This window comes from Scyliorhinus torazame, chromosome 16 (assembly GCF_047496885.1).
Source record: "Scyliorhinus torazame isolate Kashiwa2021f chromosome 16, sScyTor2.1, whole genome shotgun sequence".
NCBI classification, from domain to species: domain Eukaryota; kingdom Metazoa; phylum Chordata; class Chondrichthyes; order Carcharhiniformes; family Scyliorhinidae; genus Scyliorhinus; species Scyliorhinus torazame.
The window spans coordinates 10,542,331-10,557,773 of NC_092722.1; the positions used below are offsets into that span (position 1 = coordinate 10,542,331).

At 49.1% G+C, this 15,443-nt stretch overlaps 1 protein-coding gene across 1 annotated transcript in view; it reads left to right on the forward strand.

Moving 5' to 3' along the window:
* Positions 1-1,262: 1,262 nt before the first annotated feature.
* Positions 1,263-15,443, forward strand: part of slc2a5 (solute carrier family 2 member 5) — a 57,991-nt gene continuing 43,810 nt past the window's right edge. The window contains 2 exon segments of the mRNA XM_072477925.1: positions 1,263-1,398; positions 2,028-2,173. Of these exon segments, the coding sequence (XP_072334026.1) occupies positions 2,129-2,173 (45 nt within the window). The 5' untranslated portion in view covers positions 1,263-1,398; positions 2,028-2,128.

Genomic DNA, 15,443 nt, shown 5'->3' on the forward strand with positions numbered 1-15,443 from the left:
GGTGCTCCACTAAGGGAGGCACGGTGGTTCGCACTGTTGCTTCACAGCGCCAGGGTCCCAGGTTTGATTCCCGGCTTGGGTCACTGTCTGTGCCGAGTCTGCACGTTCTCCCCCGTGTCTGCGTGGGTTTCCTCCGGGTGCTCCGGTTTCCTCCCGCAAGTCCCGAAAGACGTGCTGTTAGGTGAATTGGACGTTCTGAATTCTCCCTCTGTGTACCCGAACAGGCGCTGGAATGTGGCAACAAGGGGCTTTTCACAGTAACTTCATTGCAGTGTTAATGTAAGCCTACTTGTGACAATAATAAAGATTATTATTATTGTTATTAAGGAACATTTTGTGAGGTGCAAGAGAGAATTTGTAAAAAGGAATGAGGTGGATAAATATTTATTTAAGCCCTTTATTTCATCAGGAACATTTGCAATAATGTCGTGATCGAAATCAAATGCTCCTTCGAACCCCACCAATTGCCAATCTTGCCTGCTGGAGTGCAATCAAAGAGATTCAAAGAGAAACTATGGGCGCGATCCTACCACCGCATCATCTGGCGAATCGAGGGAGAGACCCAATTTGGATCTCGCCCTCGCTGGGCATGATCCAGGTAATGATATAGCTTATTTAAATATGCATGGCGATTTGAGGCTGCATTCACTTGGCGCCTAGTAGTCACCGGCCGCACCGATGAGGCCTCAACTGGGTGCCGATTAGTACTGGTCTCCAAAAGCGGAGACCAGACGTGATGGCTACTCGGGGTCTCGGAGGCTATTGGAGCCTCCCAACTGGTCGGGGATAGGGCAGGGTAATACCATGGCAATCCCTCTGGCATCCAGACATCCTGGCAGTGCCAACCTGGCACGTATAAGGAGTTCCGGTGAGCAGAGCGCCTCAGTACAGGGAACGGGGTTAAGTGCAGTCTCGGCCACGCGTTCCTCACTGTGGCCCCCAATCTATCGGATGGGCATTAGATAGTGGGGGATGTTTCTCTATGCTCCATGCAAATCGCACGCCCTAAGCAAATCTGTCCCCATTGGATAGATTGTGCCCTTAGAAATGTTTTGGGTGAATCGTGCTCTATGCCTGGAAAGACGCTGGAAAGAATATGTTGAATCTGATGCTTATCTCAAACGTTTAGAAGTAAATTAAACATTCACTCCTCCAGTGGATCAGTGAGTTTATTCAAAAGTTAAAGTTTGATGTTATTCTATGTAAACATTTGTACAGTGGTAGATGAATAACTAGGACCCAGTCAGTAAACAGTTTACATCAGGTAATGGATTGCTAAGTCTCCACGATGTTACAAAGCCGTTTTAACCAGGTCAATGTGGGGATAACAGTGAACCCCTTTGTCCATGTTTCAGACACTGTGTAAGGAGCGGAAGATACCATGTAACCACGGGAAAGGTATGGACCATAAATACTTTTTAAAGTCATGGAAATACTGTTCAGGTGTCAACGTTTTATCTCGAAGGCTGTGGCTTCCAATCAAACTGCAGGACATGTGCTCATAATCTAATCTGGCACTTTGGTGCAGCGCTGGTGGAGTGCTGCATTGTTGGGGGTGTCATCTTTCAGATTAGATATTAGAAACTCGGTCTGTCTGTCCAATTGGACACAAAAGATCTTGTGGGACCATTTGGAGACAAGTTCTCCTGGTGCCCTGAGCCTTGTCCATCCCTCAACAACACCTCCAAAAGCAAATTAACCAATCATTCATGACATTCTCTTGCTTTGTTCAAAATTGGCTGCGATAACAATAGTGACTGTGTCTCAAAAAGCACCATATAAATGCAATTTAAAAAAAATATTTTTCAAAGTGTTCTTGCATCACTTATTTTACTGGCTGTGTGGTATTGTGAAGGTTTCAAAGTTTAGGGTGCACGTTTATCTTTGTGCAAGGTGTAAACAGTTTTGGCCAGCAAAGGTTTTTTTTTCCCCCCTGTGAATATATTTGTTCTTAATCATGAAATAATTGAATTAGCCCATAGTGTCCACCTAATGACTGCATTGCAACCAATTATACATCTCAACAGGTAATAGTGCTTCTTCCTGATAAGGTGTCCAAAGTCCAAGGTCTCAACATTCAAGACGTTTCAGATCAGCATTTTTAAGTTGCTAACAAAATCGAGAAATTATGGAAGAACCGGAGGATTTTCAGCAGCCTACCAAAAGAAAAGCAGTGAGTTTCAGTCTTTATTGCTCATTTTTCTCTGTGCTCTCAGTTTTACACATAATGCACTGTTGCTTAGCTGAGGCCTGGCACTTTCGCTATACTTTATCTGTGAGCCTTTCTAATCAGTATCACCGGCCCGGAATGTCTTGTATCTCAAATAGCAAAACAATGTGGACGCTGCAGATCCAAATTGAAAAAGGGGAAATGTTGGAAATACTCAGCAGGTCAGACAAAGTCTGTAGAGAGAGAGAGAGAGAGTTAATTGCCCGTGGGGATGTGTTCTGGGTGCAGGCGGGCTTTGTAATAGCTTTCCCAACAACACCATGTTAGCGTCATGATGCCCGCAGAACACAAGGGTATTTCCAAAACGAGGGCAATGGTGGAGGGGGAATTGGAAACCTGCTCGTCTCCGATTAAAGGCCCAATATTCTCCCTGAGGCACTTATTAATGGGCTGGTGAGGGCCGTCAAGCAATTTACACATCGCTGATCAACAAACTCTGGTGCACCTTAGTGCACGACTGACTGGTCCAATGCAGCACGCCATCAAATGATGTTTTTTTGCGAGGAAAAGATTTTGACAGTCAGTATTTTAGTCTCAGATCGAATGTTTGTACCTCTCAGTTGACTGCTTGGTCAGTTCCCCACGCCATGCATCTGCTGGGTCTCTGAAGTCCTGCCCCCTCTCCTCCTCAAGCCACCAACAGGCCCCAATATGGCTGACGTCTGTCTTTGAGGATCATGCTCTGCAAGCAGTTCCCGTCGCCTCACAGCGCTTGGCGTCGCTAATTGAGCACCGCATGAGCCGCACAGACATGGCAAGGGCTGGGGACCCAGAAAGCATCTGGGTGTCAAACTCCTGAACCCCAGATTGAAAATCAAGCCCCATGTTTCAGTCTGCTGACCTTTCATCAGAATCAGAAACTGATAGAGACACAACCGTGCAGAAGTAAGAATCTCTTAGATTGTTTCAAACAAAATGGAAAACACCCCTAATGTTTTAGTGTGTTAATATACCTTGGTGTAAAGGAACCTATTTAGGCCTGGACATCTCAGGATAAATACCTGGAGGTGAATGTTTAGTGAGAGTGAGACAGCAGCAGGCACATTTCTCAGCTCCAAGCTACCTCTGGACCATTTTTCCAGAGTCAGATTGGGGGGTGCTGACCTGGCCGCAAGCAGGGAGTAGCCAATTGACCTTGTTAAGGGCCTATTATTGCCTATTGTCAGAGGGCGGCTGGAATCATCCTGTTAACCCCAGAGGAGCTGAGGGACAGTATAGCTGCTTGGAGGAGGCATCTCGGTGGAAAAATCTGATTGTTTGGGGACCATCACATCGACACAAAGTGTGAGCTTCTGATCCCGATTTGGAGGGTGACAGCAACGTCCCTGAATCCCGCAGTGAAAATCCTGCCATTGCTTTGTGGTGGGTTACCCCATCGCAGAAAGAAAGAAACTGTGCTCACATCCTCAGGGTGTTCTAAAGTGCATCATAGCTGAAGAAGCATTTCTGATGTGTCGTTGGATTGCGAAAAAAGACGGCAGACTTTGATTTGATTTATTATTGTCATATGTATTAGTATACAGTGAAAAGTATTGTTTCTTGCATGCTGTACGAACAATGCATACCTTACATAGGGAAGGAAGGAGAGACTGCAGAATATAATGTTACAGTTATAGCAAGGTGTAGAGAAAAGATCAACTTAATACGAGGTAGGTCCATTCAAAAGTCTGATGGCAGCAGGGAAGAAGCTGTTCTTGAGTCGGTTGGTACGTGACCTCAAACTTTGTTAACTTTTTCCTGACGGAAGAAGGTGGAAGAGAGTATGTCCGGGGTGCGTGGGGTCCTTAATTATGCTGGCTGCCTTTCTGAGGCAGCGGGAATTATAGATCGAGCCAATGGATGGGAGGCTGGTTTGCGTGATGGACTGGGCTACATTCACGACCTTTTGTAGTTTCCTGCAGTCTTGGGCAGAGCAGGCTCCATACCAAGCTGTGATACAACCAGAAAGAATGCTTTCTGTGGTGCATCTGTAGAAGTTAGTGAGGGTCGTAGCTGACATGCCAAATTTCCTTAGTCTTCTGAGAAAGTAGTTCCAGGTGTGGGCGGGCGATAGAGCGGTAAGCATGTTTGATATTTGTGTAGCAGTGGTCCAGGATGTTTGGGCCTCTGGTGGAACAGGTGACGTGTTGGTGGTAACTTGGTAGTATGCTCTTGAGCTTGGCCCGATTGAAGTCCCCAGCTACAATGAACAATGCCTCGGGATGTTTCGTTTCAAGGCTTTTTGTGGTGGTCAATATTTCGTCCAGTGCGATTTTCACGTTCTCATGGGGTGGGATGCAAACTGCCGTCAGGATAACGGAGCTGGGACTTCCGGGTGCGGCGATGACCAGCTGAGTCGCACGTTTCGGCAGCTCCCGGTGAAACGGACTTTTGGGCTCTTGATAGGAGCCCCAACGGCAATTTTGACGGCTAAAAACACTGTGCGGTAAACCAGAAGGGAATCCCCCCTGGATACGGATGGAAAAAGGAGGAGAAAGTGGCCGGATTGCAGTGGATCCTTTAGAACAGCGGCAAGGAAGGCAAGCAAAAACCAAGATGGCGTCGGAAGGTGGCAGTTTAACATGGGGCCCTGAACAACAAGAGTTCTTGAAATGCTGTGTGGAAGAGCTCAAAAAGGAAATGAAGAAAGAGCTGTTGGCCCCGATACTACAGGCGATCGAAGGGCTAAAGGAGGAACAAAAGACCCAGGAGCGGGAGCTTCGGGTCGTGAAGGCAAAGGCAGCCGAGAATGAGGACGATATACAGGGCCTGGTGGTGAAGACGGAGACGCATGAGGCACATCAGAAACAATGTGTGGAAAGGTTGGAGGCACTGGAGAACAACGCAAGGAGGAACAACCTGAGGATTCTTGGTCTTCCTGAAGGTGCGGAGGGAGCGGACGTCGGGGCATATGTGAGCACGATGCTGCACTCGTTAATGGGAGCGGAGGCCCCGGCGGGTCCGTTGGAGGTGGAGGGAGCATACCGAGTGATGGCGCGAGGACCGAGAGCAGGAGAAATTCCCAGAGCCATAGCGGTGAGATTCCTCCGTTTTAAGGATAGAGAAATGGTCCTTAGATGGGCAAAGAAAACTCGGAGCAGTAAATGGGAGAACGCGGTGATCCGCGTTTATCAAGACTGGAGTGCGGAGGTGGCGAGAAGGAGGGCGAGCTTTAATCGGGCCAAGGCGGTGCTTCATAAAAAGAAGATAAAATTTGGAATGCTGCAACCGGCAAGACTGTGGGTCACATATCGAGGGAGGCACCACTACTTTGAGACGGCGGATGAAGCGTGGACTTTTATTGTGGAAGAAAAACTGGAATGAGCAGGTTATTAAAAAGAACATTTGAACAAAGTGGTGGGGCGAATGTGGGGGGCGAAGAGGGGGGTTAAAAAGGGGGGAAAGAGGAGTTTTATGTACTAATCCTGCGATGTGGTAACTTTTCTCTCTTCCACAGGTGGTGATGGGGGGAGGAGGGGAGGTGGAGGAGATGGGGCGTTGGCCATTGGGGGCGGGGCCAAGGGAGAAGCGCGGGCTTGGTTCCCGCGCTATGATAATCATGGCGGGAATAGAGAAGCAGGAAGGAGGGGGCGTCGCACGGTGCGAGCCGAGGTCACGGGGGGAAGCCGAGGTCGGCCAGAGTTTGCTGACTTCTGGGAGCAACATGGGGGAGTAATTACGCTAGCGGGGGATCTAGCGGGGGGGGGGGGGGGTGGGGGGGGGAATTACTGGGTTGCTGCTGCTGGGGAGAGGGGGGAGCTGGTATGGGAGGGGATGGGCGGGGGGGCACCGCCTGGGGGAGATACAGCTGCGTGGGAACCGGGTGAGGAGCTGGAAAAAGGGGATGGCTAATCGACAAGGGGGGGGGTAGGAAGCCCCCCAACCCGGCTGATCACGTGGAACGTGAGAGGGCTGAACGGGCCGATAAAGAGGGCACGGGTACTCGCACACCTTAAGAAACTTAAGGCAGATGTGGTTATGTTACAGGAAACGCACCTGAAACTGATAGACCAGGTTAGGCTACGCAAAGGATGGGTGGGGCAGGTGTTCCATTCGGGGCTAGATGCGAAAAACAGGGGGGTGGCTATATTAGTGGGGAAGCGGGTAATGTTCGAGGCAAAGACTATAGTGGCGGATAACGGGGGCAGATACGTGATGGTGAGTGGCAAACTACAGGGGGAGACGGTGGTTTTGGTAAACGTATATGCCCCGAACTGGGATGATGCCAATTTTATGAGGCGGATGCTAAGACGCATTCCGGACCTAGAGATAGGAAAGCTGATAATGGGGGGAGATTTTAATACGGTGTTGGAACCAGGGCTGGATAGGTCGAAGTCCAGGACTGGAAGGAGGCCGGCAGCAGCCAAGGTACTTAAAGATTTTATGGAGCAGATGGGAGGTGTAGACCCATGGAGATTTAGCAGACCTAGGAGTAAGGAGTTCTCGTTTTTCTCCTATGTCCATAAAGTCTACTCGCAAATAGACTTTTTTGTGCTGGGAAGGGCGTTGATCCCGAAGGTGAGGGGAACGGAGTATACGGCGATAGCCATGTCAGATCACGCTCCACTCTGGGTAGACTTGGAGATAGGGGAGGAAACAGGAGGGCGCCCACGCTGGAGAATGGACATGGGACTAATGGCAGATGAGGGGGTGTGTCTAAGGGTGAGGGGGTGCATTGAAAAGTACTTGGAACTCAATGATAATGGGGAGGTCCAGGTGGGAGTGGTCTGGGAGGCGCTGAAGGCGGTGGTTAGAGGGGAGCTGATATCAATAAGGGCACATAAAGGGAAGCAGGAGAGTAAGGAACGGGAGCGGTTGCTGCAAGAACTTTTGAGGGTGGGCAGACAATATGCGGTGCACCAGAGGAGGGACTGTACAGGGAAAGGCAAAGGCTACATGTAGAATTTGACTTTCTGACTACGGGCACTGCAGAGGCACAATGGAGGAAGGCACAGGGTGTACAGTACGAATATGGGGAGAAGGCGAGCAGGTTGCTGGCACACCAATTGAGGAAAAGGGGAGCAGCGAGGGAAATAGGGGGAGTGAGGGATGAGGAAGGAGAGATGGAGCGGGGAGCGGGGAGCGGAGAGAGTGAATGGAGTGTTCAAGACATTTTATAAAAAATTATATGAAGCTCAACCCCCGGATGGGAGGGAGAGAATGATGGGCTTCTTGGATCGGCTGGAATTTCCCAAGGTGGAAGAGCAGGAAAGGGTGGGACTGGGAGCACAGATCGAGGTAGAAGAAGTGGTGAAAGGAATTAGGAGCATGCAGGCGGGAAAGGCCCCGGGACCGGATGGATTCCCAGTCGAATTCTATAGAAAATATGTGGACTTGCTCGCCGCGGTATTGACGAGGACCTTTAATGAGGCAAAGGAAAGGGGACAACTGCCCCCGACTATGTCTGAAGCAACGATATCGCGTCTCTTAAAGAAGGAAAAGGACCCGCTACAATGCGGGTCCTATAGACCTATTTCCCTCCTAAATGTAGATGCCAAGATCCTGGCCAAGGTAATGGCAATGAGAATAGAGGAATGTGTCCCGGGGGTGGTCCACGAGGACCAAACTGGGTTTGTGAAGGGGAGACAGCTGAACACGAATATACGGAGGCTGTTAGGGGTAATGATGATGGCCCCACCAGAGGGGGAAACGGAGATAGTAGTGGCGATGGATGCCGAGAAAGCATTTGATAGAGTGGAGTGGGATTATTTGTGGGAGGTGTTGAGGAGATTTGGTTTTGGAGAGGGGTATGTTAGATGGGTGCAGCTGTTGTATAGGGCCCCGATGGCGAGCGTGGTCACGAATGGACGGGGATCTGCATATTTTCGGCTCCATAGAGGGACAAGGCAGTGATGCCCTCTGTCCCCATTATTGTTTGCACTGGCGATTGAGCCCCTGGCGATAGCGTTGAGGGGTTCCAAGAAGTGGAGGGGAGTACTTAGAGGAGGAGAAGAACACCGGGTATCTTTGTATGCGGACGATTTGCTACTATACGTGGCAGACCCGGCGGAGGGGATGCCAGAAATAATGCGGATACTTGGGGAGTTTGGGGATTTTTCAGGGTATAAATTGAACATGGGGAAAAGTGAGTTGTTTGTGGTGCATCCAGGGGAGCAGAGTAGAGAAATAGAGGACCTACCATTGAGGAAGGTAACAAGGGACTTTCGTTACCTGGGGATCCAGATAGCCAAGAATTGGGGCACATTGCATAGGTTAAATTTAACGCGGTTGGTGGAACAAATGGAGGAGGATTTCAAGAGATGGGATATGGTATCCCTGTCACTGGCAGGGAGGGTGCAGGCGGTTAAGATGGTGGTCCTCCCGAGATTCCTCTTTGTGTTTCAGTGCCCGCCGGTGGTGATCACGAAGGCTTTTTTTAAAAGGATTGAAAAGAGCATCATGGGTTTTGTGTGGGCCGGGAAGACCCCGAGAGTGTGGAAGGGATTCTTACAGCGTAGCAGGGATAGGGGGGTGCTGGCACTACCGAGCCTAAGTGAGTATTATTGGGCCGCTAATATTTCAATGGTGAGTAAGTGGATGGGAGAGGAGGAGGGAGCGGCGTGGAAGAGATTAGAGAGGGCGTCCTGTAGGGGGACTAGCCTACAGGCTATGGTGACAGCCCCATTGCCGTTCTCACCGAGGAACTACACCACAAGCCCGGTGGTGGTGGCTACACTGAAGATTTGGGGACAGTGGAGACGGCATAGGGGAAACACTGGAGCCTTGGGGGGGTCCCCGATAAGAAACAACCATAGGTTTGCCCCGGGGGGAATGGATGGGGGATATGGAATGTGGCAAAGAGCAGGAATAACGCAACTGAAAGATCTGTTTGTGGATGGGAAGTTCGCGAGTCTGGGAGCGCTGACCGAGAAATATGGGTTGCCCCAAGGGAATGCATTCAGGTATATGCAACTGAGGGCTTTTGCGAGGCAACAGGTGAGGGAATTCCCGCAGCTCCCGACACAAGAGGTGCAGGACAGAGTGATCTCAAAGACATGGATGGGGGATGGTAAGGTGTCAGATATATATAGGGAAATGAGGGACGAAGGGGAGACTATGGTAGATGAACTAAAAGGGAAATGGGAAGAAGAGCTGGGGGAGGAGATCGAGGAGGGGCTGTGGGCAGATGCCCTAAGCAGGGTAAACCCGTCGTCCTCGTGTGCCAGGCTAAGCCTGATTCAGTTTAAGGTATTACACAGGGCGCATATGGCTGGAGCACGGCTCAGTAAATCTTTTGGGGTGGGGGATAGGTGTGCGAGGTGCTCGAGAAGCCCAGCGAATCATACCCATATGTTTTGGTCATGCCCGGCACTACAGGGGTTTTGGATGGGGGTGACAAAGGTGCTTTCAAAAGTAGTGGGGGTCCGGGTCGAACCAAGCTGGGGGTTGGCTATATTTGGGGTTGCACAAGAGCCGGGAGTGCAGGAGGCGAGAGAGGCCGATGTTTTGGCCTTTGCGTCCCTAGTAGCCCGGCGCAGGATATTGCTAATGTGGAAAGAAGCCAAGCCCCCGGGGGTGGAGACCTGGATAAATGACATGGCAGGGTTTATAAAGCTAGAGCGGATTAAGTTTGTTCTAAGGGGGTCGGCTCAAGGGTTCACCAGGCGGTGGCAACCGTTCGTCGAATACCTCGCAGAAAGATAGATGGAATGGAAAAAAGAAGGCAGCAGCAGCAGCCCAGAATCGGGGGTGGGGTGGGGAGGTGGGGGGGGGGGGGGGGTGGGGGGGGGGGGAGGAGGAGGAGGAACCAGAAGGACTCTCAGGGTTGTTAATATATACTGTATAATATGTATAGGTCGTTGCGACAGATAATTATATATTGGACTGTTAAATTATATTTTTGGAGAGTGTTACTTGTGATAAGGCAGTTGCCAATTAGGGTTAGTTTTCATTTTTGTTATTTATTATTTATTCATTTTTTGTTTATAAAATAGGTCATTGTTATTTGTGTTGTTATAATATTGTGTAAAGGATGCACAATGTACTGTGTTGGTTGACCAAAAATTTTCAATAAAATATTTATTTTTAAAAAAAGGATAACGGAGCTGAACTCCCGCGGAAGGTAGTAGGGGCAGCATTTTAGCGTCAGGTATTCTAGGTCCGGGGAGCAGAAACTCGCCAGTGTTGCTACATCTAGGCACCAGGAGATGTTGATTAGGAGGCAGACCCCACCTCCCCTTGCCTTGCCTGAGGCCGCCGTACGGTCCATTCGGTGGATTGAGAAGCCCTCTGGTTGTAGGGCACAGTCCGGTGAAGCAGGAGTGAGCCGTGTCTCGATGAAGCAGAGCACACAGCAGTCCCTTAGTTCTCTTCGCAAAGTGAGTCTGGCTTTAAGTTCGTCTAGTTTGTTTTCTAGAGATTGGACATTAGCTCGGAGTAAGCTAGGCAGAGGGGCTTTGGGGCCGCGTTGTTTTACTCTCACCTGCAGTCCTGCACGTTTTCCACGCTTCCTGGAGTGACTGCTTCTTTTCGAGCCTGGGAGACGGTGAGAGTATGCAGTGTTCAGGGAATAGTTGTGTCCAATGAGGTCATTCACTCTGGTCAGTGTGTGGATGGAGGATTTGTTGCCCTGCTTGCGGATCCTGTGTCGGTAGGTGGGTCTGCGCGGTCGAGCGTTCCAGGTCGCTGTTGGGCTGCGGTTTGTCTTCACAGGTTGGTGGATGACAGGTTTCACTCAGCAAAGTCTCACTAACAGTATTGAGAGAAATTATCAGATAACAGGTGAACATATGAATTAGGGGCAGGAGTAGCCCACTCGGCCCTTGGCGCCCTTCGAGCCTGCACTGCCATTCAATAAAATCATAGCCAATCTGACTGTAACCTCCCCAATAACCTTCCATCCACTTGCTTATCAAGAAGCTATCGAGATCCAGCTTGAAAATATTCAAAGATTTTTCTTCCACCACCCTTTGAGGAAGAGAGTTCCAGAGACTCATAGAATTATAGAATTTACAGTACAGCAGGAGGCCATTCAGTCCATCGAGTCTGCACCGGCCCTTGGAAAGAGCGCCCTATTTAAGCCCATGCCTCCACCCTATCCCCGTAACCCAGTAACCCCACCTGAGGGGCAATTTAACATGATCAATCCACCTAACCTGCGCAACTTTGGACTGTGGGAGGAAACCGGAGCACCCGGAGGAAACCCACGCAGATGCGGGGAGAAAGTGCAAACTCCTGAGGCCAGAATTGAACCTGGGTCCCTGGAGCTGTGAGGCAGCAGTGCTAACCACTGTGCCACAGTTCCGCCCTTCCAATAACCTAACTAACAATAATTTCTCTTTCACAAAACCATATTGACTCTTCCTGATTGCCCTGAATGCTTCTTTTTTTCTATAAATTTAGAATACCCAACTCATTTTTTTCAATTAAGGGGCAATTTAGTGTGGCCAATCCACCTAGCCTGCACACCTTTGGGTTGTGGGGACAAAACCCACGCAGATACGGGGAGAATGTGCAAACTCCACATGGACAGTGACCCAGAGCCGGGATCGAACCTGGGACCTCGGCGCCGTGAGGCTGCAGTACTAACCCACTGCGCCACCGTGCCGCCCCACCTTGAATGTTTCTAAGTTCCCTGCCAATAACATCTTTAATAATAGATCCTAACATTTTATTCCATGGCGTATGTTAAGCTAACTGGTCTGTAGTTTTCTGCTTTCTGTCCCCCATTCCTTTTTGAATAAAGGAGTTACATTCGCTATTTCCAATCAATTGGATCCGTCCCCAAATTTAAGAAATTGTGGAAAATTAAAACCAATGCCACTTCTTTTAGAACATAGAACATAGAACATTACAGTGCAGTACAGGCCCTTCGGCCCTCGATGTTGCGCCGACCTGTGAAACCACTCTAAAGTCCATCTATACTATTCCCTTATCGTCCATATGTCTATCCAATGACCATTTGAATGCCCTTAGTGTTGGCGAGTCCACTACTGTTGCAGGCAGGGCATTCCACACCCTTACTACTCTCTGAGTAAAGAACCTACCTCTGACATCTGCCTTATATCTATCTCCCCTCAATTTAAAGCTATGTCCCCTCGTGCTAGACATCACCATCCGAGGAAAAAGGCTGTCACTGTCCACCCTATCTAATCCTCTGATCATCTTGTATGCCTCAATTAAGTCACCTCTTAACCTTCTTTTCTCTAACAAAAATGGCCTCAAGTCCCTCAGCCTTCCCTCATAAGATCTTCCCTCTATACCACGCAACATTCTGGTAAATCTCCTCTGCACCCTTTCCAATGCGGCGACCAGAATTGCACGCAATACTCCAAATGCGGCCGCACCAGAGTTTTGTACAGCTGCAACATGACCTCATGGCTCCGAAACTCAATCCCTCTACCAATAAAAGCTAACACACCGTACGCCTTCTTAACAACCCTCTCAACCTGGGTGGCAACTTTCGGGGATCTATGTACATGGACACCGAGATCTCTCTGCTCATCCACACTACCAAGAATCTTACCATTAGCCCAGTACTCTGCCTTCCTGTTATTCCTTCCAAAATGAATCACCTCACACTTTTCTGCATTAAACTCCATTTTCCACCTCTCAGCCCAGCTCTGCAGCATATCAATGTCCCTCTGTAACCTGTAACATCCTTCCGCACTGTCCACAACTCCACCGACTTTAGTGTCATCTGCAAATTTACTCACCCATCCTTCTACGCCCTCCTCCAGGTCATTTATAAAAATGACAAACAGCAGTGGCCCCAAAACAGATCCTTGTGGTACACCACTAGTAACTGGACTCCAGTCTGAACATTTCCCATCAACCACCACCCTTTGTCTTCTTCCAGCTAGCCAATTTCTGATCCAAACTGCTAAATCACCCTGAATCCCATGCTTCCGTATTTTCTGCAATAGCCTACCGTGGGGAACCTTATCAAACGCTTTACTGAAATCCATATACACCACATCAACTGCTTTACCCTCATCCACCTGTTTGGTCACCTTCTCAAAGAACTCAATAAGGTTTGTGAGGCACGACCTACCCTTCACAAAACCGTGTTGACTATCTCTAATCAAATTATTCCTTTCCAGATGATTATACATCCTATCTCTTCTAAACCTTTCTAAGACTTTGCCCACAACAGGAGTAAGGCTCACTGGTCTATAGTTACCGGGGTTGTCTCTACTCCCCTTCTTGAACAGGGGGACAACATTTGCTATCCTCCAGTCTTCTGGCACTATTCCTGTAGACAAAGATGACTTAAAGATCAAAGCCAAAGGCTCAGCAATCTCCTCCCTAGCTTCCCAGAGAATCCTAGGATAAATCCCATCTGGCCCAGGGGACTTATCTATTTTCACACTTTCCAGAATTGCTAACACCACCTCCTTATGAACCTCAAGCTCTTCTAGTCTAGTAGCCTGTATCTCAGTATTCTCCTCAACAACATTGTCCTTTTCCTGTGTGAATACTGACGAAAAATATTCATTTAGCACCTCTCCTATCTCCTCGGACTCTACACACAACTTCCCACTACTGTCCTTGACTGGCCCTACTCTTACCCTAGTCATTCTTTTATTCCTGACATATCTATAGAAAGCTTTAGGGTTATCCTTGATCCTACCTGCCAAAGACTTCTCATGTCCCCTTCTGGCTCTTCTTAGCTCTCTCTTTAGGTCCTTCCTAGCTAACTTGTAACTCTCGAGCGCCCTAACTGAACCTTCACATCTCATCTTTATATAAGCCTCCTTCTTCCTCTTGACAAGTGTTTCAACTGCTTTAGTAAACCACGGTTCCCTCCCTCAACCACTTCCTCCCTGCCTGACAGGTACATACTTATCAAGGACACGCAGTAGCTGTTCCTTGAACAAGCTCCATATTTCCATTGTGCCCATCCCCTGCAGTTTTCCTCTCCATCCAATGCATCCTAAGTCTTGCATCATAATTGTCTTTCCCCCAGATATAACTCTTGCCCTGCGGTATATACCTATCCCTTTCCATCACTAAAGTAAACGTAATCGAATTGTGGTCACTATCACCAAAGTGCTCACCCACCTCCAAATCTAACACCTGTCCTGGTTCATTACCCAGTACCAAATCCAATATGGCCTCGCCTCTCGTTGGCCTATCTGCATACTGCGTCAGGAAACCCTCCTGCACTCATTAGGCAAAAACGGACCCATCAAAAGTACTCGAACGGTAGCGTTTCCAGCCAATATTTGGAAAGTTAAAGTCCCCCATAACAACTACCCTGTTACTTTCGCTCCTATCCAGAATCATCTTTGCAATCCTTTCCTCTACATCTCTGGAACTTTTCGGAGGCCTACAGAAAACCCCTAACAGGGTGACCTCACCTTTCCTGTTTCTAACCTCAGCCCATACTGCCTCATAGAATTCATAGAATTTACAGTGCAGAAGGAGGCCATTCAGCCCATCGAGTCTGCACCGGCTCTTGGAAAGAGCACCCTACCCAAGGTCAACACCTCCACCCTATCCCCATAACCCAGTAACCCCACCCAACACTAAGGGCAATTTATCAGGGCCAATCCACCTAACCTGCACATCTTTGGACTGTGGGAGGAAACCGGAGCACCCGGAGGAAACCCATGCACACATGGGGAGGACGTGCAGATTCCACACAGACAGTGACCCAAGCCGGGAATCGAACCTGAGACCCTGGAGCTGTGAAGCAATTGTGCTAATCACCATGCTACCGTGCTGCCTCAGTAGATGAGTCCTCATCAAACGTTCTTTCTACCACCGTAATACTGTCCTTGACTAACAATGCAACCCCTCCCCCTCTTTTATCACCTTCCCTGAGCTTACTAAAATATCTAAACCCCGGCACCTGCAACAACCATTCCTGTCCCTGCTCTATCCATGTCTCCGAAATGGCCACAACATCGAAATCCCAGGTACCAACCCATGCCGCAAGTTCACCCACCTTATTCCGGATGCTCCTGGCATTGAAGAAGACACACTTTAAACCACCTTCCTGCCTGCCGGTACACTTCTGCAACTTTGAAACCTTACTCATGACCTCACTACTCTCAACCTCCTGTATACTGGAGCTACAATTCAGGTTCCCAATCCCCTGCTGATCTAATTTAAACCCTCCCGAAGAGCATTAGGTAATATCCCCCCCAGGATATTGGTACCCATCTGGTCCAGGTGTAGACCATCCCGTTTGTAGAGGTCCCACCTACCCCAGAATGAGCCCCAATTATCCAGGAATCTGAAACCCTCCCTCCTGCACCATCCCTGTAGCCACGTGTTCAACTGCTCT